We start from the raw sequence: 26,225 nt of genomic DNA, 5'->3' as shown, positions 1-26,225 counted from the left end.
ACAAAATTCTTTAATAAAAAAAGAAAAAAAAAAATCTTTTTTTTTTTTTTTTTTAATTACCGTATTTTCCGGATTATAAGTCGCGGTTTTTTTCATAGTTTGGTCGGGGGTGCGACTTATAAATCGGAGCGACTTATATATGCTTTTTTTTACAAAATCTGTGAGCGCAGAGACAGTAGCCTACACATTTCTATAACAGGTGTTACAGGGAACTCTGTGACCCGTCAGAATCTGTCACGGTTTCTGGAGGTTCATAGTTATCTGTCACACCTGTTATCTAAAAACACCAATTAGAAGGGCTGATTGAAAATGGCGCCGAAAAGAAAGTTATATTCCGCGGCTTACAAGCTTCAGATAGTGAAATATGGAGCCGAAAACAGCAATCGAGCAGCAGAAAGAAAGTTTGGAGTGAGCGAAAAACTTGTAAGGGACTGGCGAAAAGCGGAGGTTATGCTTACTGAAATGAAGAAAACAAAGAAAGCTAATCGCGGGCGACAAGCTAGGTGGCCACAGTTGGAGGAACGAGTTCACGCATGGGTGCTTGAACAACGTGCTTCTGGGAGAGGTTTGTCAACGGTGCAGTTGCGTCTCCGCGCCCAAGTGGTTGCCAAGGAGTTGAATATAAACGGCTTTGCGGGAGGACCTTCTTGGTGTTACCGCTTCATGCAACGCAAACGCCTCTCTATCAGAGCTAGGACGACACTGTCCCAAAAACTGCCAGCGGACTTCCAAGCCAAGGTTGACAGTTTCCGCGCGTTCATTGAAAAGCATGTAAGTGATCACAACGTGACACCGGATCATATTATTAACATGGACGAGGTCCCCCTCACTTTTGACATCCCCATGGGCCGAAGTGTTGCAGAGAAAGGGCAAAAAAGTGTGAATATCGTTACAACTGGTCATGAGAGATCACACTTCACAGTGGTGCTGGCATGTTGTGGAGACGGATCAAAACTGCCACCGATGGTCATTTTCAAACGAAAAACCATGCCAAAAATCCAATCCTCCTCAGTTGAAGTCGCCGTGAACGAGAAAGGGTGGGTTGATCAAGAAATGATGAACTTGTGGCTTACAAAGTGCTACAATAAGCGACCGGATGGCTTCTTTAGAGCACGCAAAGCTCTGCTTGTGATGGATAGCATGAGAGCGCACATCACACCACAGTTAAAAAATGAATTAAAATTTTTCAACTCCATACCTGCCATCATCCCTGGAGGCTTAACCAAAATACTCCAGCCACTTGATATCTCCGTGAATAGGAGCTTTAAGTCAGTTTTGCGTAACCTGTGGGAGCAGTGGATGACGGATGGAGAGCACAGCTTCACGGCAACCGGGAGAATGCGCCATGCAACTTTCCTGGAAGTCATTGAATGGATCGACAAAGCATGGGCTTCAGTGACAACCGCAACCATCCTGTCGGGATTCAGAAAGGCTGGAATAATTGGAACTGCAACTGACGACGAGTCTGATGTAAGCGACGTAGAAGAGGAAGCGGCGTCTTGTCTACCTGCCGAGTTGGGGGAGTTGTTCAAAAGTGACACCGAGGATGAAGATTTCCTTGAATTTCGTGATTTGGAATAAAACCTGATATTTTGGTAAACGTGTTAGCATGTTCTTTGTGCTATATGTTGTTTGGTGTTGGATTTTATCAAATAAATTTTCCCCAAAAATGCGACTTATCCTCCAGTGCGACCTATATATGTTTTTTTCTTCTTAATTATGCATTTTTTGGCTGGTGCGACCTACAATCCGGAGCGACGTATAATCCAAAAAATACGGTAAATGCTTTTCAAGAATTATTTGCTAGGGGGCGCACTGTTTTTCATGAAATGTTTTGTAAAAGAATAGTTCATTAAATATCAAGTTTTTCCTAATGTACCATTAATTCTTTATACTAAAACAAAGGAAAGGCATGACATTTTTGCTATTCATACCTGAATATGCTACAATTTTAATGGTCCGGCCCACTTGACATCGTCCGAGGCTGTATACGGCCCGCGATGTGAAATGAGTTTGACACCCCTGGTATAAAGGTTACACTGCAGTACAAACACCATGACATGTCCAAGGCTGGAAAAAACAGATTACTTAACAGGAAACCGATTACTTCAGTCTCTGAAGACTTATCTCACGGACTCTGAAGCCACTTGCATAACGGGAGTTCGCAGAGGCAGCTGGAAGAACTCAATGTGCTCTTAGAGGAGCTTCCTCTGCACGAGAGCCAAAATCTTATGCTGCTTTGATTCATCAAGTCAAACTAGCGAGGACGTCACATGAATGGAAGGATGTGCAACAGATGTTGGGATTTGTTAATACGACATGATGCATATTGGTAGTGTGCAAAGTCTAAGGAGAAAAACGGAATGTGTTTAATGGTTCAGACTTGATAAGTTGTGTCTTATGGACTAGTAGGGTTCAGTTGTAAGACTGATAATATATATTGCTTCACAATAAAATCCTTTATTTCATATTAGGCTCTACTGTTGATTGTTTTGTTCATGTAGAACACACAGCAGCACAGAGTAAGAGACAGGAAGCAGCTATGATGTACACTTTCAATGGCATCCAAGATGAAATGAGACAGATGCTTTTATTTTGGTGCGATTTAGGCTCCAGAACATGTTACCTCCGTTGTACATATTATGTCTTTTTAATTTATTGTTATTTTGCATCAATGGAGTAATTTATTTGTATTTTTTTTATTTGTATTTGGTATTGTTACATGTCGATGATTTATGTACTAAGGATTTTCAGCGGAAACAAGACCGCAAGTTTGTTTTTGAAATGCTCCTCTTAGACAGGATGTTTGACTGTATTTGTACTGTAATACATGCTACTGTTTGACTGTACTTGTACTGTAATACATGCTACTGTTTGACTGTACTTGTACTGTAGTACATGCTACTGTTTGACTGTACTTGTACTGTAATACATACTACTGTTTGCCTGTACTTGTCCTGCGCTCGCATTCTATCTCATAAATATATTCATCATCATCATGTCTGGCCAATGCCTATCATAAATGTTTATATGCCTGGGAACTAATCATAGCAGAGGGAGATACATGTCCGGAATAAGATTAAATAATTTTCATAATTTCCAATGTATTGATTATTAAAGGTGACAGGTGTTTTATTTTGAAAAACGACCGGATTTTCTCCAATGTAACAATCGCCTGTGAATCTTCTTGGTGACGTGATACGTTACTCAATATAAAACCGTAAACTAGCGCAAATTAGTAAAAAGAAATAACTACAAAAACAAACGTCTTTGGAGAGCTTCTTTGCAAAGGAGAAAAGGCAAACTGAGGAGAGAGAAGAGGAGCCGACGACCTCCAAGAATAGGAAGCTTCATTTAAACCAGGAGTCACAATTAAAACGCGGGTTTATCTCCATGTGATTCCACACCAAGTCCGCTCTGCATAATATGTGGAGACAAGACAAACAAGCCAATGAAGACAATGAAGCCTTCAAAACTGCTTCGGCACAGAGAGACCGAGAAACCTGGAATAGCAGACAAGTACTTGGACATTTATGAAAGAAAAATCATGACCATGAAGGACAGAAGCAATTATTGAGGCCACCGCTTCAGCAAATATGCATGTCCTATCACAGAGCACACCTGAAACTCTCCTCCACCAGTTCCAGCCTGCCTGCACACGGTTCTTCACCTCCTTTCCACATTCTCTCCATCACTCTGCTCTGTTGACCCGAGGTACCTGAAGTCCTCTACCTTCTTTACGTCTATTCCTTCTAGTCTCACTGTCCCCCCTGGGACCTTCTCATGTACACACATGTACATCATGTACACAGTACACCATGGCAACCAAAAAGGGGCTCAGAGCTGATCCCTGGTGCATCCCACCTCTACACTAAACTCCCCTGTTACTCCTACTGCACACTTCACTGCTGTCATACATCTCCTGACATACTTCTCTGGCACTCCAGACTTCCTCATGCAGTACCACAGTACCTCATGCAGTACCACAGTTCCTCTCTGGGCACCCTGTTGTAGGCTTTCTTGAGATCTACAAAGAGAATGCAGCTCCTCCTGACCTTCTCTGTACTTCTCCATTGCTAGCCTCAACGCGGCTGTGGTACTTGTGTATTTGTTCTCTCTCATTTTCCTCATTCATTAATTCTTCAGAATACTTCTCCCATCTTCCTGCACACTACTGGCCTCTGTCAACACCTTCATCTCTACTCTTCATCACTCTAACGTACTGAACATCCTTCCTGTCTCTGTCTCTCTGTCTATCCAGCCTGTACAGATCCTTCTCTCCCTCTTTACTATCTAACCTGCATACAGGTCATTATATGACCTCTGTTTGACCTTTGCCACCTCTCCCTTTGCCTTGCGTCTCGTCTCCCTGTACTACTGTTTACTCTCTTCTGTCCTCTCAATGTCCCACTTCTTCTTAGCTAACCTCTTTTCCTGTATACACTTCTGCACTTCCTGGTTCCACCACCAGGTCTCCTTATCTCCTTTCCCCCCAGAAGACACACCCAGTCCTCTCCTACCTGTCCCTGATCACCTTAGCTGTTGTATTCCAGTCTTCTGGAAGCCTCTCTTGTCCACCCAGAGCCTGTCTCACCTCTTCGCTGAAAGCCACACAACACTCTTTGTTCTTCAGCCTCCAACACTTTGTCCGTCAGTTGAAAAGTGCCGGAAATGCTTCTGCTCACGTGTTGACAACCACAACGGAAGTGTGAAGTGAGTACGAATTTACAAATGACCTTAATTTTCATGTCTTGTAATATAGATGAACTCTGGTCTGATGCGGTTCAGTGTTTCCTGTGGAGAAACACATTGAGAGTTCTGGGAGATCTATCCAGTGTTGGTCGAAAGAAAATAGAAATAATACATCCTTCACACTATACCTTTGGAGACATGACACAGTGGCATATAATATATATATATGTCTTTATACGTGTGACTTTACTCGCCCCCATGATTCACAATGGCTTCCATTTTGCATGTGTGTGTGAGAGTCAGCAGGGTTAAGTATCAACATGCTATGTACTTTCTGCCATGAAAGTGGGACCTTGACCTTGAATCCCCACCAATGTGTCAAAATGTACAGTATGTTTGTGTGTGGTTGGATGGATGGGTTGCCTCTTCCATGACCTTCACTATACAGTCTATCGTATAGATAGACTGTATAGTTTGTTCGTTTGTTCACATTTAGTGCAGCAACATATGATGCCTCTGATCTCTTGGTCAATTCATTTCAATTCACTGTTTAGCGATATTGTTACCAACAGAAACTATGCTGGAACTCTATATAACCTTTCTACAAAGTTTCATTCCAGCCGGTTCAGCATTATTTGTGTATTCACTTCAGATGCTGAGAAACGTCTCGTTCCTGAACATTCACCAACATGTAATTTGTTCTTTTCCACATCAAGCTTCGTGGAAATGCATGTGGAAGCGTTTGTCTTATTGTGCTGGCAAACATAGAACATAAAGTTCTTTCACTAAATTATGTAATCCAGGTTGTGCAAGATAATATCTTCCCTTTCAATTTGATCTTACAGACAAATGCAGGTGTGTTTGTGCCGACATGTTTATGGAGATCATGTGTTCAGAAGAGAATCTCAATTCCAAATTTTAATCAAAATCAGAATGCAAGACTTGGGGATCCATGGAAACATTTGAATTGTAATTCATCTCATGAGGTACTAAATGTGTTGAGCCTTTATTGCTGCAAATAAAGGCAACATATCCTGCAGGAATGAGGTAACATCCTGCTGGTATTTCCCGCTTCATTCTTAAATAAATGTCATGCTGATTAGCCAAGCATGCAAAGTTTGTGGGAACAATATTTGTTATCTTCATGTTTTTTATTTTAATATATTGGTATCAAAACTGGTATCAAATCAGAATGGAATCCAGGCCAAGCATTATTATGCCATTAATAGATGTTATCAGCTTCCTGATAACATCTATTAATGGCATATGTGTTGCCATGACGATTATTCAATCTATAAACCACAAAAAAGAACTAATAAACACGAGAGGCCTCGGTCAGGTGAGCTCTGAAAACCACAGCGCCAAAAATCACAGCATCGCAACATTTGCAGAAAAACACTAAAAGGTTTTGGATGATTCCTTCAACTTTACGTAAGCCACATGTGCCTTTCACACAATTTAGGCAGAGACTTCAAATTCCTTTCAACGTGCGCAAATAGATCCCCGAGTGCTTCATGTTAGGACATCGAGCCAATGACGAACAAACACACACTCCCCTTTGGCTCGTTTCTCATCCGCCTGCTTCCCAGAGGGAGGCAAATCCAACAGCTAACGCCCAGCTGAGAACATCGCAGCCATCTGCGATTCTCGCGCCAGCGCTCTGACCGTCAGCGCTAACATGTGGCCCGCCTTTTGCTCAGTGACTACCAGGAAGCTGCACCCAGAATGGGTAGCAGAAAAACAATGCAATTATAGCTCAGGACCGCAATGCCTGACTCAAGGGGTCTAAACCCTAAATGCACACGACTAAATTACCGACTCTGCATCTCCGATCTACACTAACCCATCTCTTCAATGATTTATATTCCTCCAGAGGCGGGTGATTTTTGCAGAGCATGGCAGCGTATCCTTGCTGGAACCTCATGCATCCTCAAACTTGCTGCATCTTTTCAACCATACGACCGGCCGCCGGCCGGGCTTTGAGAGGTCTATCCATAAAGAAAGTGTCGCTGAATGTGATCCGGGATCTGCAGAATGATCAGAGAGGACTGTCCGTGTTCGGTGTCAGGACCTTAAAGACTCCTCGAATGAGAGCAGAGGAGGACTTTGATTCAGCTCTTCTTCTTTTACAATAATGCTCAAGCTTGTTAACTGACTGGTTTTCTGACCCCCTCCTGCAAATATGTGAAATCCATAATTTCATCTTTTCAAGATGAAACGGCACATTTTATAACGGCCTTTTATTGCGACCTGCCTAAAACACGCCTGAGCAGTAGTCATGCTGTCTAATCAGCATCTTGGTATCCCACACCTGTCAGGTGGATGGATTATCGCTAGCATTAGCATTTATAGCTTTATATAGCAGCTCTTTAGTCAGTATCTTGTTCCATGTTACATTTTGTTTTTGTCTGCTCCTGCTCTCTGCCTCTCTCTCTCTCTCTCTCTCTCTCAACCCAGCCAGTCCAGACAGATGGCCGTCCACCATGATGCTTAAGTTCTGTCCAAGGTTTCTGCCTGTTAAAGGGAAGTTTTTCATTGCCTCCGTTACCAAAGTTCTTGCTCTTGTGGGTCAAGTTGGGTTCTGTCTTTCCCTGCTAATCCTGTAAAGTGCCTTGAGATGACTTCCTGTTATGATCTGGCGCTACATAAATAAAACTGAATTGAATTGAATGATCTCGGCAAAGGAGAAGTGCTCACTAACACAGATTTAAACAAGTTTGTGAACCAAATTTGAGAGAAACTGAGCTTTTGTGTTCATAGCAAAAGTCTTTGATTTTGACTCGTGAAAAATTGGACCAAAAAACAAACGCGTTGCGTTTATATTTTTGTTCAGTGTCGATTGCAGACAGCAAATCCGTTGGCCAGGGTAAGTTCAGAGGACATAATTGTGACATTGTGGCGACCCTGTGGGTTGCCTAGCAGCAAGAGTGCGTGTTGACAACAACAGCAGCCTGACATGAGGCTTGTGCTGATTGTGGGCTGGGAGGGGCTCTCACACACACACTCACACACACACACACACGCACACATTCTGAGAAAGCACTGACATTTCAAGTATCTGACACTTTGAGACACCCACCCAGAAATAAACACATGCACACTCCATACAAACACACACACACACAGACACACAATGAAACACACCCGTTTGTGTAACTAGTGAGACTTGATTGGCTGATTGGATTTTCTCAAATCTTTGATCTATCCAAGGGTTTAAGAGTTTAACTCGTTCAAGTTGAACCTGAAAAATGTCAATGAGAACACCATCCTCCCCAGGCAGGACCCCTCCTAACTGGATCTGCACCGTCCACATGATCCGGATCATCATCAAAAGGTTACAACTTGTTCTTGGTATCTTTACACACCAGCCACGCAAAATCAAAGTGAATCTGGGTTGTTTTGTATTTTTAACAGATACTTGAATCCATAAATGGGGTTTTCCTGACCTCATTCTGGATCAGATCCGGAAAACATTTTCGGACCCCTTTAAGACGGTGATTTTTGATTGAATGCATATTTTGCTAAATATCATTTTTTATAAAAAGCAAATGGGAAAATCTGGATGTTTTTTTTTGTATCCAGATGCGTATCCAGATCGCTCTCAAAATTCTGATTCCGATCGATCCGATTCCAATCGAGTCCGCAAGCTCGTGATCGGAAATCGTGCCCGACCGGATCGGATCGGATCGGGGCATCCCATAATCATAAACATAACCTCCTTGGCGGAGGTGATGAGACAGTCATCGATCTGGAATGAGAGCCCACCCCTGCCAACCGTCACTAAAACAAACACGTTGCCCCGGTAGCATTACGTAGCTACGAAGAGCATAGCTTAAGCTAATGGTCAAATTTGACACTCTTACACTGACAAGCAGCACAGACAACACATCCACAAATAAAGCTTCATGAGTTTAAGCTTCACAGAAATGCCAAATAAATGATTATGTGCTTCTTCTTGTGCAGGCTGTGGGGTGACTGTGGGGGGTGCGAGGTTACAGCTGGCTGTTACATACCTTTGCAGGCAAAACACTTGATGTGGAAGTGTTTGTTCTGGACCCGGAGGGCCTCCCCTTTGCAGGGCTTCCCACAGTTCTGGCAGGGGATCGGTCCCCCTCCTGCCTGATGTTGCTTCTGCTTCTCCAGAGGGCTGTGGACAGCCTGCTGCTGAAATACTGCAGGAGACACAGATATTACTTCAGGATGACTTACACACACACACACACAGCGATGAGATGTGGTAGGTGTCTGTCGGATAGCATACAACGAGGGGCGCGCTGAGACCCTGGCATCGCGCCCTACAGCGGCACAGAAGGAGGCTAAATCTAGTACAAAAATATCTGCATCAATATGTGCCCCTCTTCTCTCGCTCTACTTTTCCACCGCAAACAACGTCCAACTTTAATGACGTATCCAAACGTAACGGGGGGGGGGGGGGGGGGGGCGGGGGGGGGGGCGAGCAACAGACAGCGCCGGGACAAGAGACTCGCTAAATGCAAAGTGTGTGGAGTTCAAATTACCGACGCCAAGACGACGACCTCCAACATTATTAGACAGTTGAAAACACGCCCAGATAGATGATAAGTCAGTGTCAGATGTTGGATATTAGATGGATATTAGTGTGAAAGAAAATAAAACTGGTTCTCTTTACAATGTTTTTTTTAAATTCACTCTTTGTTTATAGTATTGATAATTTGGTTAATTATAAATATGGTGATGTAGTTCTAGAATTTGATTTCTGGATGCTGGATGGAAATGTCATTTTATTAAAGATCACATATTATACTCTTTTCCAAAAGTTATTGCAGTTCCCAAACGCTTATATGAAATATCTGTAAAGGTTTTTGTCAAAATAGCAAATAGATGCTGCAGGACAGCGTCCCTCATTTCTGTCTCAAACAGATGCTGCAGGACAGCGTCCCTCTTTTCTGTCTCAAGCAGATGCTGCAGGACAGCGTCCCTCATTTCTGTCTCAAACAGATGCTGCAGGACAGCGTCCCTCATTTCTGTCTCAAACAGATGCTGCAGGACAGCGTCCCTCATTTCTGTCTCAAACAGATGCTGCAGGACAGCGTCCCTCTTTTCTGTCTCAAACAGATGCTGCAGGACAGCGTCCCTCATTTCTGTCTCAAACAGATGCTGCAGGACAGCGTCCCTCTTTTCTGTCTCAAACAGCTCCGTCAGAAAAACCTCTGAAAACCAAACTGAAACTAAGCTCATGCACGCGCACATGCATGCATGTGCACGCACATCTTGTGCATGTTCCCCCTCTGTGACATCACAGGGGGCGAGATTTCTGCCAGACCCCCTTCAGGAGGTGATTACAGAACTACTCAAACTATGCAGGATTCACTTGATGGTTAATTTTGCTGTTTTTGGGTTGGTAGTGACACAAAACCACCATAATAGTGTAGAAACAGTGTTTCATAATATGTCTCCTTTAAGCCATCTATGCATTCTGAATGTGCATGGAGGCATCCAAACCAATAAAGGCAGGAATTTAGGAGGGGAAAGTCTTGAATCCTCGTAAAAAAAAACGTCTGGAGCTCAGCTGATTACAACCATCAGGAAAAGACAACAGTCCAAAAGGGTTGGGCTGGACAGCAGGCAGCATGGCCAGTCATGGGGAGGCCAATGGAGTCGCCCCCCCTGATTATACCCAGTGTGAATTACTACACCCTTGCACCTGTTGGAGGAGATCCAGTGTCTTTACTTCCTCTTCAACGAGCGAAAAGAGGACGAAGGCGGCGATGAGTACGAGACAGGAGATGATCCTTTGAGCCACATGCAGAATCAAATCAGTTCCAGACATTTAGGCTGCCAGCAACCAAGACGCATGTGGCGGTCTGTGTCAAGGGCCCAATACTCTGTCAGGGAGCAGTTCGCTGCTTACGTTGGATACAGTTAGCTTGCCAAACGAATAATATGTGATCTTAGCAGTAATTTCTAAAGCATTTCCAAAATCCAAAGTAATCACTTGGTTTTTTTTGAGGAAGAGTAAAAAATTATCTCCAAGAATGTTCCGGTACTTGATCATACATTGTACATACAAGTCAAGTGGTCTTCATTAAAGTCGCAGCAGAAGTCAGAGAGGAGGGCATCAAATTAAACGTGAGCGGACACAGGCATCATTTACATGAACTCATTTCTGTCCCTGTGAGAAATGTGTAGCAGGAAGGGAAAGAATGAATAACGTTTGGGTGAAAGATGGAGTGAGGGCAAAACGTACGGGTCTTTAGGCGTTTGAAAAGAAGGCTCAGTCTGGAGATCATTCCGTTGGCTGCAGAACGAGGGCAGAGCCGCTTTTATCCAACCTGATGTCAGGATCTCATGCTTGAATTGTGCCTAAGAACAATATTCCACCTCTGAGCCAGCAGCAACAAACTGATGGCAGGATGTTTCTGTGATGCCTACGTGACCCACAAGCACAGTTGTCCCCGTCATCAATCGGACTTTCTGGTGTCTCTTGTCTGCCTAACGGCGACTAATGCTGCTGTCCCAAAGGCCGCAGCCAGCAAGCAGCCATCTGAGCAATGCAACACTCCATAAGTCACACCACTGAGCGCCACAGTGAATACGCAGCACTAACCACTGATGGAGGGATCCAGCTCATCACGTGTGACATGAGAAGTTTGTCTGCTAACGGCGAAAAGATTCAATAACCTTCCCTTTCGCGACATTGTTTTTAATTCCCCCCCCTATTCCCTATTTTCAGTATCCCTGCTTTATTTTTAATTTTCCAGTATTTACAGATTTCCCTGTACTAGTTTCCACAGTACGCCTTACTGCTCAAAAATCCAATTTTCCCCCAAGAAAATACGACAAAACTGTATTAGTTGACAGGTATGATATAACAGATATAACAGAATTGCAATCCCCCCAATACAAATACCTGGCTTTAACTTTGCTCATATTTCCCTCTTTCATAAACTGAAAATAAATTTCATTATTTCACCCACACAAGATGAAAGCGAAAACGGCGTGTCAGTCTGCCAGGTTCTAGAATTATAATTAGCTTATTTAAACGCTATAAATAGCCAGACTATAGACATCGTGAGTTATGATTTCTCATATTCCTCTCAAACATCACGTGGTTGCAACCCGACCTGAAAATAACTGCATTTGACCTTTGTCCCTGAGACAAAGGTCAAATGCAGTCCTGACCTCCTCTGCAAAGTGACACCAGTGCACCGTCATTGGCTCAGAAAACCAGATTAAGGCAGAAATGGTAGTCGGCATGAAGCGGCGCTGCATCGTCATCAACCAAAACATAGCTCTTTTAACGTGGATCTGTGATCCCTTAGATGTAACAGAAATAGTAACGGGGGCTGATGGCGGTAAGATGGCAAAACATTCACGTTAGACAAGTTAAACTTGATGGAAGCGCTCAACGTTCGCCAGGAAGTGAAAGCTTTGTTCAACAGCAGAGCTCATGTGACTGCTGGGTAAAGGGTAAAGGAAGCTTCATACGCAGGAAAGCTGATTGGGAGGTCACGACAGGAAGGGATTCAAGAGTCGCTGTAAATAAGACGGCGTTTCACTTCAACCAAGGGAGAAACACGATGACTTCAGTAAAAAGGGTTATAGCAGCTGTTTGAGCGGAGCTGGTGTAAAAACTAGGGGTGTAACACTAACATTAAAATGTAATTTCAGTTTGGTTTGGTTTCTTGAGGTGCTCAATTCGGTAATTTTTGGTACAAAAAAAGGCAGAAAGAAATTACTTAAAATGCTTAAAAAGAAAATGCAAACAATAGAATTTGCATAAATAAATAAAAGTGAACCATTTGGGTGATTTTTCAAATAAATTAGACTGACTTCTTAAAACTATTTTACTGTAACAATGTAAAAATCTTAATAAAATTATAAATAAACAAGTTAAAACTGTAAACTTTGAACACTTAACAGCATCAGCCTGAATATGACAAATGTAACTACTACTATACTACTACTAACTATTCAAGCTTTAAGGTTTTGGCTAGAATGATTAACTTATCCACATTTTGGGACACGGAATGGGCGCTCTGTGCCTGTCCCACTGTGCTGCTGCTGCTGATTTGCACTATTTGCTGATTCTCATTCTCTCTGTGTATATATATAGTGTTGCTTTAAGAGAGATTTTGTTTTTCGTTAAGTTCCGATGAGTGCCTTCAGCCGTGGGCCTTCACACGATTTTATTATGTTCGCATAATGATAATAAAGCATCTTGAATCTTGAATCTACCTATGAGTGACTCTTAATATTGCTGCATTTGCTGGATGTTAAAAACCTCAAACACTCAATCAGCTTATCACAACTTCAAGGTAAAAATAAAATAAAATCAATAAAACATCTGACCTCAACAATGTTATTTTTAAAATCTGTCATTCAAATGCCACAATAGACTGCTCTGGAAAAAAGCTTCATGTTTTCTCACAAACACATTTGTATGTTTAGTGTAACGTTTCTGCAGCAGCTTTAACGGGTCGGGCTGGGAACGTGCATTCCGTGTTTTTGTTATTGTATTATGTATTATGTACAATAATAGCCGATGGATCTTATTCCTTTGTACCATGGAGCACCATTGTTTCCTAAAAATACATCACTGAGTCCCACTATGACTCGTTGTCCTTTCATCACTATAAACACACAATGTTCAATGCACAAACGTGTGCAAAAATAGTCCTTCTTATAATAACAAAAGTATATATTTGTGGTTCATTCTGACAGATTTATGCCCTCTGGAGGAACCAATGGGCTTTGAGTTGAGCGCCTCATACAGACTATGTCAAAGCACTGCAGGACAGGCTTCAGTCTCAACGTATTAACTCATTGAGTGCCAGTCATTTTCAGCTCAGCTATATGCTGAATGCTCCAGTTTTTGCACATTTTAATGGCACTCAAAGAGTTAATTTACTTGTAGTTACATAAATCTAGAATAAAATTTGTGCCACCTGTTAAGGACCACTATCTGAGCTACCAGATGCCTGAAGGAGTTGTACTAGACCAGGCATGGGCAAACCAAGGCCTGGGGGCCATATACGGCCCGTTGGGCTATTTAATCCGGCCCGCCAAAGTTGTCCAAATTATATCATTAAATTACATTTTATGATAATTAAACCTCATTCATTTGACCTTTTTCCTGTAATGCTACCTGTAAAAGGTAAAATCCTTTCCTGCAATGGCTTTCACATATTATTTATATTAGCTCACACAAATACTCCATCCATCTGTTCCTCGCCCGCGAGTCAAAAAGTTTGCCCAACTCTGTACTAGACACACAGACGCGCTTACTGGCAGCTCTACATAGACTAGGGACGGGCAGGGGGGGGACGGGGGGGGGGGGGGTCGCTGTGACTGCTGAAGGGCAGCCAGGCATGACATTGCACACCCAAGATTCACAGCCAAGAGCAGACACAACCTAAAGTGTAATAAGTTGTTGTGCACTCGTATAACAACTAGTTAATGCCCATTCCTGAGTTGAACGTGTGCTTAATAAATACGACACTCCTGCTTGAACCGTGTTTTTGTATCAGTTTCTGTATCAGTGTGGGTGCATGCGTGTGTTTTTGTGCATGTGTGTGTCTGAGTCTGTGTTTGTCACAGCTTGAGGAGGATCTGGTTTTCTCTGCGTACTAACCTCTCCTGTCTTCCAGATCCTCCTCCTGTCAGCTGTGCTCCTTTGCACGCCTGCAGCTAATTGCTCATCAGCCTGGACACTGCGCTCTGCTACCGCCACACCCATGTGCCAGATTGTTTAGTGATGATTCCTACTTTCCAGCGTTCCAGCTTGACCTCCTGTTTCTTTGCCTGCTCCTTCGGATCTGTCTGCCTGTTCGCTCTGACTGCCCGGTTTGTGATTTTTGCCTGATTCTTGGAAGTGTCTTTTTGCCTGCCCCTGCATGGATTTGTCTGCTGACATGGACTGACTTCCTAGTATCAAAAAATAAAGATCCGTTTCTGGATACCAATACTGCTGTCGCACATTTTGGTTCTCACCTCACCTCTCACGTGTGTGTGTGTGTGTGTGTGTGTGTTTGTTTAAGGTGGAACGGACGCATGATTTGGTGGAGCGGATTCACTGCAGTTCTGCCTCTCCTGCAACGTTCACACCAAACACAAAGTGAATTTGTGCATCGCTTTACTCGTTCGGGTTTCACATCAAATTTCTTCAGAAGTTTTTTTCAACTTTCGTCAAAGATTAAATAACACAATTTGTTCATTCCTGTCGCATAACTCATATTTTGTCACAACTTTATATTTACTTTGTACGTAAACAGAGGAATGTGAACGCCGCTTCACCCAGCAATAGAAGCAGTATTAATATAGTCAAACTGAAGTGGCGTAATTCGTTAAGATGGCAGAATCGAAGTGAGGGCGTGGAAACTTGATTAGATTTAGAAAGAAACTGATAGCAGTTATCAGCTAACTTAAAGGTCAATATTGACAGGAAATGTCTGCAAATAGATGAAACAGTGCGAGGACTGGGAGCTGGCCAATAGGAGGAGTTCAACCAGTGTGGAACAGGGATGTAAACTCTTTTTTTCTTGGCATCCCATTGTTAATGGAAAGCATTGCAGGGGATGTTGCACGTTACTTATCGCTTGATAAGGAACGTGCAACATCCCCTGCAATCGTGGAATCAGCTCCCTGATTGGTTCGTGAGACAGACACCATCTCTATGCTCAAGAGTAGACTAAAGACTTTCCTTTTTAACAAAGCTTATAGTTAATCAATACAATAATCAATATGCTGTCATAGGCCAGCACTGGTGGCTTAACCTCCTATGACACACTGAGCTCCTCCCTCTCTATCTGGTTATTCATGTTATAAATATATGTCAGTGATCCCTCAGTAGAATGTTAGTGTTGACTATGATTTTAACCCAACCTAAGTCACCTTTAGGAAAACCATTTTGTGGAAACATTTTCCTCACAGAATGCTGAAGCCCATAAACGTTACTATGACCAAAAGCTCACTGTAAATTACGATCGGAAATCGTCTCTTCTTAGCAACTGGCCCTTGGTCAGCAGCCCAGATGGCTGGGATCCCAGTGTGAGAGAAGCAGGCAGGGGAGCAACACAACATTGCTGTTGCCAGGGATGTTGCAGGCAGGCAGCAAATCAACCTGCAGCTCGAGCATTCAGGCGGCCACTGCCTCCTGGTTGCCCCTTACCTCAGTCAAGCAGAGTGCGCTCTCTGCTTCTGACTGAGGTTACATAACAGGAATACTTTAAGTAAAATACTACCTGCACGAACAAACGTGTTTTCAAAATGACTAAATACCGCAGATTACCTAGATTGTGGTAAAACAGTTACTGTTATCTACTCATAATAGTCACGATAGCTGCTGCTCTCCTGTCTGAGGCAGATGATCACACCACAGCCCGCTTACAACAAAGGTTATTAATAGTCATTATTACCTTTCTCCTCTGGCATTGTCACTGAGACGTGTTTTCTCAGATGAGTAAATATAGACAAAAGATTCAGAATATATTATGAAGAATATTCCTAAAATCTTTTTAAAGTCCTCTGACGGTGTTCCAACACAGATTCAGCGCACTGCGGTGTCAGACCAGGCGAGAGCAGAGTGAGCGCTCTGTCCGTCACTATCTCTGGAATGAGCTGCAGGTCATATGACTCCCAAAGTCTCTCTCTCTCTCTCTCTCTCTCTCTGACTGTCTCTCCCTCGCTCTCTCTGAATGAAACCTCCTCCGCTGGGCGTGGCAGCGTTTCCCCCACGCTAAATTCAACGTTGATAGTTTTTTGATAACAAACTCGGACACAGGAAGTGAGAAGTGCTGTTTATAGTGGTACTTCTGATCTGACTACATGTTTAACTATTTCAATGAATCAAATAACAGCAGCGTGAAAATATTTGCGTTTATGAGTTAAGTTGTTTTGAATACGATTTCAATTTTCTACTGCCCAAAATAATTCTTGGTTGCATCTTTCCATTAGAAAAGTTTAAAAAATGTGCTGGAAATAGAATGTTGGATCAACTTTGAAAAAATGATTTTATGTATCTATCGTAACAAAAACCTGCCGTAAGATAAAGCTAAAAACTCAGTCCAAGCCTGGCATGAAAAATGAATCATCGGTGTCATTCTCGGGAAGACGACGACTGCGTCGGGTGGATTACAGTACTTTTCTCGAACATTTATATATTTTTGTATATCTGTACAATAGCCTGCATTTATTTCTAGCAGCACACTCTGAAATCATGCCCAAAATTAAATTATTATCCTACTCTCCGTGGTTTCTTTTTGTTCATACTTTACAGAGAACAATACTTGCATTCACACGCAATTCCTCGGTTTGATTCGATAGAAACAATTTCTATGACATCACGTCGACACAGAGACAAGGAGCTGAGACAGGACTTTTCAGCTTGGCCTCCGTTATTTTAGATCGTTTTCACACTGTCACTGTTTGGTCCCCTTTAAACGGACCAGAGCTGATTTCCTCTGATGCTCTGCTTCATTTGTGCAGTTGTGAAAGGTCATCCGAACTCTGGTGCGGATCAATCAAGCAAACTCTGGTCCGACTGAAAACGTGGGTCTCGGTTCTCTTGCAAGAGAACCCTGGTTCGTGTCGTTAGTTTTGTAAGCGGTGTGAAAGCTCACCGGAGCAAACACAGGACGTAGTAACGCCGTACGCAGTGCATCTCGGGAAGTACAGCAAGCACGGCAAGTGCGATTGCTGTGCAATAAAATGTCCAAAAAAAACAATAAGTGGTGAAATATATACCGCCGTGTGTAGATTTCATTAACTAAATATGCGCTAGAATACTTTCATCTTTTGTTCAGAACCAGCTACTTATCAGGAAACTGACTCAACTTCCTTCTCATTCATCGCCACGGCGCTCTATGACAGTCGGCCGCTGAGGGTAGAGTGGGCTGTTCCACTGCGCGAAACTGGACGGTCATCGGATAAATGCTGGCCTTTGTCCCGCCCATCAGCGTCTGAGGCGGAATCCCTTTTTGATTGATAATGATATAAGTGAATCAGCGATCTTGAAGTATAAAGTTTTTCATCCCGTTGTTCTGAACTGACCCAGAGACTTTACGGATCCCCAGCGACTTTGTGTTTGTTAAAAACGACGAGCGTTGTGTAACATTTATGATTTAGGCCAGAACTAAATGAGCTTCCCCTCCTTGAATGACCAGCAGCCGCCACTCCAAACCAAAGCAAACATGGGAGAGGGCGGGACTTCCCCTTCTACTTTGTCCAATCGACGAGCGCCCCTTTCAGCCACGTGATGCTGCTCAGAAAGTTCGCTTCGCGTTAGAAACCACAGTGTGAAAGCAGACCTTTCAACTCATTATAAATGCAACAATGTTGGGACTTTCAGCTCCCCAACCGAACCGAGTCCTCTTGGTCCAGTGTGAAAGCGACCTTAGTCTTAGGAAAGGACGCACGAGCAGATAGGTCTCGTTTCTAAAGTTTATTATCTGAAGAGACCGCAGATGCCTCAAGCGTCCACCAGTGACGCGTGACCCCTGGCCTCCAGCAAAACATGGAGGCCTCGCTGCAAAAGTAGCACCAGTGCTGCAATTCAATACGCAGTTCTGATATCTGACTGATGCTCGGCGTCACTCCTGCTGCGTGTTTATTGACTACAAGCCTGGCTATGACTCTGATTAGCAATCTAAGCTGATATCTAATCAATAGTTAGGGCAGCAACGGCTCTTAGTCATGGGGATTTCACAGCTTTCGGATACGTACTGCGACATGCCTTGTGGGAAAGGGACAAATCACGGAGCGCTGAAGATGGAGCGTGACTTGACCGATAGCCGAGATTGGATTATGTGCGATGAGGAATCTGCTACACTAACAGTCTCCATGGCTGCAGTGGGGAGAAACAATGAGGTCATTCTCCACTCAGCGAGTCTCGGGTCACCTCAGGGCAATGGCAATTGTACTGGACCTCCTCCATCCTCCGGGCCCTTCGAAAAACAATGGCCACCTCCAGAATGGTGAAGCCGGCAGCCGGATTCATTTGGCATTGTTCCATGTATTCATAACAGATGACCGAATAGATAAGTGAGTTAGATAAACCAGTTTTATTGCTTAAGCTTCTGTAAGCTTCAGGGGGAATTCCTTTGAAGACTTTCCATGATGACTTGTAAGTATCTTCACTCTGAGTGGATGTGATGTAACCTTCACTGACCAGGACAGACCCACAGCAGAAAATGACACAGTTTCAATCTACTCTAGTATAGTTCTAGAGCTGTTGGAGCACCTGTTCGGTTCATTGGTCGAGTTAATGAACGCGGAATACGTCTGCGATAAGTCGGTCGTTTTTCCGTTCACTGCACAGCCTGAACCATCACAGCTTCAAAAGGACCTTTTCAATAAATGGCAGCAAGTTTCAGGGAAACCGTGTGGGGAGTTCTGTCAAATGACTCAGCAGCAGATAGTGCTTGTGTGTCCGTGTGTGTGTGTGTGTGTGTGTTTTCTTGATGGATCACACACACACACACACACACACACACACAGGAGAAAGCACTTTGATAAATAATTCACTGAAACGCATTGATCTTTGTGTGTCCTCTGGTCCAGAGGTCTGCACACATCCCTTGATGCGTTTTTAAAATGCAGAGGTTCCTTATCCTCTTATCGGATCCCGAGTAAGTGTAGGATGTACTCTATAAAGCTTTTTGATCATTGAAAATTGTCTCCATATTTCTTTCAGCCCTGCAGCTCCACCTCAACCTCCGGTTTAGGGAGTGTGTTGAAGCCCTCCTGTCGCTAATGCTAACCATCATCGAGGGCTGTTTAGAGCGCTGGCTGATATTTGGCGTGTACATCGTTTCCACAGGAGCTTCAGATCTTCAGTCGGAAGATGTTTGGACTGGGACGGACCTCGTAAAGAACGGCAGTGATAAGTGGCATCAGAATGACTGGAGGCAGGGTCGGTTTCTGTCCGACGCCCCCCCCCCCCCCCTCCCCGGCGCCGCACACTCGCCGCCTACGTGTCACACTCACAAACACTCACAAACAGCAGCTGCTGTCGGTGATCAGGCCAAACTGAAGCACTTCCCGATCAGGACATAAATAGCACTCTGCGGCGCTACTGATGGTCATGTGACCATGGACTATTCCATTATGATTGATGTTTTGCATTTCTTGTGTTATGGTGTTTTTACGGTTTGCGCCGGTTTTCTGGAGTTAGAGTTGATTGATTATTTGGGATTTTGTTGTTTATAATTTGTCAAATATCGCTTTAAAATCCTTTTAATTTGTCATTGGTTTGCCCAAGGGAGGGGCTACGGGGAGCTCTGCTCGCTTAGAGAGGAGGTACCAGGTAACTCGTGGAACCAGTGTCAGTGTTATGATCCTCTAACTACTTTGTTTTCGTGTGTATTTTGGGAAACGGTGCCAATAAACGAAGCGCCACTCTGAAGTTTCCTGGCTGAGCCATCATTTTCCCCAGTTTTAAAAACGAGCCTGCAACATTTGCCCACACAGATACAGTATCGTGATGGTTGCTTGCTATGTCCTATGTCACAGCTTCTGATTGGCTGGTCAGTTGTTTCTGATCAGCCAATCAGTATTTTCCATTTCCTGTTTTACTGCGTAAGTTGAGTTCTCCTTCCTGTCTCGTTTGTTTTAGATATCCAGCCTTGGTCTCTTTGTTCTTCCTGCTTTCACCTGTTCCCAGCTCCCAGCCCTTTCTCATCTCACTGTCGTTCAGTCCGAGTGTCCCTCATTTTGAGTTTCAGTTCTTTGTGTCATGCTTTCTGCAGATTGTAGTGCAGCTCCTATTTCCTTTGTAATACTCAGCATTTTTTCCCTACACAGTGGAACCCCGGTTCTCAAACGACTCTGTAGACGATATTAGAACAAAAAAAAGGGACTTTAAATTGCCTCGGAAGTCGAACATATTTTAGGAGTTCGAACACACGTGTGGAGCCGAGGCGAACCGAAGACAATCATGCAAAGAAAATCTGTCTTATTTAAATTTTGTTTGAAATTTTCAAAAGGCGACTCTACTGTTTTGTTTTTTTAAGCAAGCTGCCTTTTAATTGCACGCTGTTTTATTATTATATTAAATATCGTGAAGTAACGTTAATATGAAATGGATAATTACAATGGACATTTGCACGCTGTCCGTAATGGAGAAAGTTATCTGTTCTGTTTTCCCCCCCCACAGATTAAGAGATCATCAATGTCCGCCTTCATCGTGCTAATGGCTAACGGTTATCCTGGATGCTGAAAACTCTCAAAGACCGCTGTTTGAAGTTCTGTTGATAAAGTGGTTCAGGAGGCAAAGAGACGATACCTTCAGACTTCAGTCTATGGATGAGCATTCCGGACTTGCGTTTTCAAACCTAAGCGTTCAGGAACTCCATTAAAGTAACCCTGATTGAGCTTCTCTCAGTCATTCTGCCGTCCAGCCTTCGCTCTCACCTCGTTCCGTGTCTTCTGGGTCTGTTGACACCGATATTCCGTCCTCCTCAGACTCTTCAAGCTCAAGAACATCGTGGCCAGTCAATTTTCCTGTGCCTCGGTTTTCTCACGATTCAGAGCTGAAGCTTGACAGAGGCAAAGCTCCATACAAAAAGGATGGCACTCCGCTCATTCCTGATCCAAGACGTAAATCAAACATTCTCTTCTCTCACTGGACATGCCAGTTTAGTCAATAAGCTTAAATGCCCACCAATCAGAGAACACTGGGATGTACTGAAGTGACTATCAATTCCCTGAAGAACAAACCAGAGGGGAAAGAAAGTCCTGCAGCTTCTCTAAAGAAGCCTCTGCTGCCCCCCCCACCCCCCCACCCCCGCCGCATCCCATTGGAGAATCTGACACAAGCCTGGAAAGGCTGAGCGTTGAACTTCTTGGTGACGTGACGAGGACAAACAGGGAAGTGATCAAAAGAAAAATGGAGAAAACCTTTACATACAGGAGACGAGAAGTAATTTCTGATGAGCCAATGGTTAACGAGGACATATTATGAAATAAATCACTTTTCCCATGTTCTTAAAGAATTCATTCCCAAACCAAATAATAATAATGAAAAAAAAACAAAAAAAAACATGTCAGATTTTCTTTATCACCAACGTAGGCTTTTATTTACGTTGCGATCGGATGGTGAATGGAACCGAATGGAGAGATAGCTGAATCGTTACATCGTTACACCCACAGTTATTGACATGACATCAAAGTGCACGAGTTTATTCCCCAAAATGAAGACCAGCATTTGTGTTGCATCTGCTGGATTCTGAGGGACAAAGCCAGCCCCGACAGCAGGCCCCTGGGAGCCATGCCTAAACGGGACGCATCCGTACATGCATCCGTACCCCGGCAGAGCGGCAGAGAGATCCCCGTGCACGTTTCTACGCTTTGCGTCATGAGTTCACGTCAGACGGATTCACGCTGGCACAAATCAGAACCTCACGCAACCTCAATTCTAAGGGCAGCATCACAGATTCGACGCTGCCGCTCGATTCATGAGCAGATAGAAAATAACACTTTACCAACATGACGTGTTTTTCATGCGTAATTTGGATGCCTCGGAGCCACGTTTCATCAGAGAATTAGAATGCGGCTAAAGGAGATTACGTTTGATCAGTGCGATCCATAATAAACAGGCTCTCACCGGCGCTGCTCATGGTGCCAGTCAGGCGCGTCCTCGGCTCGGATGCTGCGCAGGAACCGAGCCCCGGCCTCTCCGCACCGGCGGCAGATCACTGGCCTCCGGGTCGGCCGCGGAGACAATGTCCTCAACACACTGCGGAGCAGCGCTGGCTCACCGGAGTCCGGACGCGGAGCGGCGCAGGTTGGGCGTGGGCGAACGGCGGAGACGCGCGGCCACCGTCAAGCCACGCGTGAAAGGGGCGCAAGGCTTCCGGTGCGCGCTTCAAAATGAAACATAAATAAAAGTGTTTACAGCACAGTATTCTGACCGGTCGTGCCGCATACTATTTTAATAAGTACACCAATCATCAACGAGTATGCGTAATTAAATTACAATTACGCATGACGCCAAGATTATTTCCTGCTTATGAAATTGTACTATTTCTGGATGTTACGTAATTTGGACGGCCCGTTGATCCATCTCCAGCCCCTTGTGCTGCTGTGGGGGGGGGGGCACCCAGGAGGACAACAACAACAACAACATTCTGCTTTTATATTGAAAGGAAGAATGAGACACTTCCTGTCGCCTGTCGGCGAACGGCAGGTGTTTCATCTCACTTTGACTTCCCCGACCAGCCGACAGGCTCTCAACGCAGCATCCTCTCTGGACGACAGCGCCACTGCGCTGGTCGCGCGGCATACATGGGATTTGTAGTTTGTAAGAAGAAAAGAAACATTCCAAATGAACGCTGCGCCGTTCGTTTTGGACTACAAGACTTTTGCGGCTTTTCTCAATTGGTTTGGCCGATCTGCGCCGCGGAGGTTACGTCTTTGCCGGCGCTTATCGATATGTCAGTTTGTAAAAAATAATAATAATACATATTCATATAATACATTTTATTCAAAGAGCTTTTCAAGGAACTAAAGGACACATAGGCATAAAATCAATCACAATAAAAAATAAATAATAAAATAACGATAACAAGAATGGGGCACGGTGGTGCATTGGTAATCGCTGTTGCCACACATATATATAAATATAGATATATAGGTACACATAGGTACTAACAGGCACAGACAGATACATAGTACATATACAATACCCAGCAGCAAGTAATACACCAGTAATATAGTTGTCAATGAGTGAACATACAGAATAATACACACAAATGAACAGTGCAATACAATCCACTAGCAGCACCTAATATCATTGTTGGCGTCGTCCTCCTCCCCAAGTACCTCCTCTGTCACTCCTCTGTGGGGGAAGCAAGAAGAAGACCTGCAGCAACTCATCTCCTGCGACCTGCGACCTGCGACCTGCGACCTGCGACTCCGTGCGCGCCGATCTCAGAAGGTGATATAAAATTCTTTGGGTAACCCATCTGCCCCTGGGGCCTTGTTGTTCCGCATACTCTCCAGCGCCATTGTCAGCTCATTTATAGATAGATCACGATCAAGTTGTTCCTTATAATCTAATCTGCTAGAGAGGAGATTTGCCACATATGCTTCATCCACCTCTTCCCCTGTATACAGGGCTTGGTAGAAGGTATGCACACAGCTCGGCACGTCCTTTATATCAGTTTGTAGTCTACCATCTTTATCATTTAAAGCTTCAATTGTATTTCTAGGTCGAGCTAATTTCCTAAAAAAATACCTTGAGCATTTCTCATTAACCTCCTTAATCCTGCAGCGTGTTAATAAACCACGGCTGGCCTCCGAAGCTAGGTGTAACATCTGTCTTTAGCTCTATTATAGCTTCCACAACATCAAAACCAAGTTGCGACATGGTATAAAGTCGCTGTAACGTTGCCTGCTGTCTCTTAAGTAAACAGCGCTTTTTCTTGGCTGCCTTCCTCCCTTCATTGATGAAGAAGCTCTTGGTTCTCACTTTCACTTCGTCCCACCATTCTCCAACTGAATCAAAGGTAAACTGGAGAGAGGGACCACGTGTCCCTGAATCTATTGATCACCTTTGAGTCTTGCAACAAGGATACATTCAGCTTCCAAAAGCCTTTACCCTGGTTATATCTGCTCTTAAACCCCAGAGAACAGTCAATTTTCAAATGGTCGGAGAAGAATACCGGCATTTCATCTTGGCCGGATGAAAACGCTGGACCCAACTCCCAAAAAGGACTTTACTCTCTTTTCATGAAAAAAGGACTCCTCTCTCCTGGCTCTCTCTCTGTCCATCCGTCCAACTCCCCTCCTTAGCGGAGGAAAGGGTAGGAATAACAACAGGATGGGATGTTTTAGTTCTGAGGTGATTATTACAATTTGATTTTATGATTATAATTTGATATGTAACCGCTTTGCCCAGCTTATTGCTTTTTACTCCAAGCCTATAATAAATTCACAAAATTCTATTTTCCCGCCTTGACTTCTTCCTTGACGTAAAAATAGAGCATATGCCAGACTAACATCTAGAAGCTTTTAAAGATTATGTTATGTCATGATTCCGCCTGTTATAAAATAAAATTAGATGCTGTCCTAGGAGCCTGAATTATCCAGGTTCCCAAATCAACCCGAGTACCAAGTTGCACCAAACCTAATTACTCAACACCGTAGGATCGTTTTAACCCTGTATTGAAATGGGGGGCTGCGCACTCACTAGTTTTGAGCTGCGGTTGCTCTGAGAGTTCATCAGCGACCTCTAGGCTCTTCTCCTGGTGCCCTAAAACCGGGGTTTCTCACAAGCGATGACCCAAAGGGATACCGGCCAATCTCGCTGCTGCGTGTAACCTTCAAACTCACGGAACGCCTCATCCTGGCTCGCCTCATCCCAGTGATCGACCCCCAGCTCCCCAAAGAACAAGCTGGATTTCGAAGTGGTATGTCGACAACGGATCAGGTGACCCTTTTGGGTCATGACCTAGAGGACAGTTTCCAGGCAGGAAAGAAGGCTGGCGCCGTCTTCTTGGACCTCACAGCTGCCTACGACACTGTCTGGCTGCGCGGGCTACCGATGAAGCTTCTGAAGACCATCCCAGACAAGCACCTGGTGAGCTTCATTATGGAGATGCAGAGCACCCCTAACAACATCAAGGAAGTACGGCTATGCAGACGACCTCGCAATCCTGCTCAGCAAACCCTCGTGGGAAGCAGTAGAGGAAGGCCTTACAGAGGATACGGCCATTCTTGAAAAGACTTGGAGCATTTAAAGTTGAGGGTTCAGCCATCATGCCCAGAGGCAAGCGTTTTAAGAACCAAACGTCACACTGCTCATGTTGTACGACTGTCGCTATAAGGTCATGAGCGAGCGAAGTTATGACGATGAAAGGCTCCACGGCAAAGGCGGCTTCGTTCGGATCATTCCAAGCTCCCGTCTCCTCAAAGACGGGAGACATTTTCTTCTTGGGGTTCCTGATCCTTGACAGAATCCACCAAACTTCCATCCACTGTCCTGAAAAGTTTGCTTCATCGCTCCTCAGAAACGATACACAAATCGCCCGTCTCATCGAGGCAGCTTTGAGCGACCGAGCCCCGTCTCGCGCTTTTGGTTCACAGGCGGACGGGTCTGAGTTTAGGCACCCGACCGAAAGTTAGGCCTCAACAGAAAATGCATCCGAACAATTGATATAAATGCATCTATTATAATTCAATGGGTTAAATCACAGATACTTTGTCAATAAAGGAAAAGCCCAGTTCTTGTGAGACTTGGTTATTCCAAATGACTTAAATATATTTTTCCGAGAAATTATCATTTTTCTAACGGGATATAATCAAGAGCTTTAATTCCATTATCCCTGGAGTTTGGCCACGAATTAAAAAAAGAAAGTGTTCAGAAAAAATACCAAACAATGAAAAGTCTTTTATTGCCATCAGAATATGAGTGAGAAAACCAGAGACTATACAGCTAGCGCACGCACACACACACACACACACACACACTCAAGAGGTGGGGATACTGATACACAAGGATACACAGTACTCACACAATGAGGTATAAAGGTAAACACAAACATACCAGATAGAGT

At 44.0% G+C, this 26,225-nt stretch overlaps 1 protein-coding gene across 1 annotated transcript in view; it reads right to left on the bottom strand.

Moving 5' to 3' along the window:
- ablim2 (actin binding LIM protein family, member 2) overlaps positions 1-16,104 on the bottom strand; it is a 57,236-nt gene extending 41,132 nt beyond the window's left edge. The window contains exons 1-2 of the mRNA XM_068755595.1: positions 16,089-16,104; positions 8,706-8,864 (exon numbers count right to left, since the gene is read on the bottom strand). Of these exons, the coding sequence (XP_068611696.1) occupies positions 8,706-8,864; positions 16,089-16,104 (175 nt within the window). The remainder of the gene's footprint in view (positions 1-8,705; positions 8,865-16,088) is intronic.
- Between the last annotated feature and the right edge of the window lie 10,121 nt (positions 16,105-26,225).

Source organism: Brachionichthys hirsutus, chromosome 23 (genome assembly GCF_040956055.1).
Source record: "Brachionichthys hirsutus isolate HB-005 chromosome 23, CSIRO-AGI_Bhir_v1, whole genome shotgun sequence".
NCBI lineage: Eukaryota > Metazoa > Chordata > Actinopteri > Lophiiformes > Brachionichthyidae > Brachionichthys > Brachionichthys hirsutus.
The sequence above is the reverse complement of the archived record's forward strand: the minus strand, read 5'-3'. Positions and strand labels throughout refer to the sequence as shown.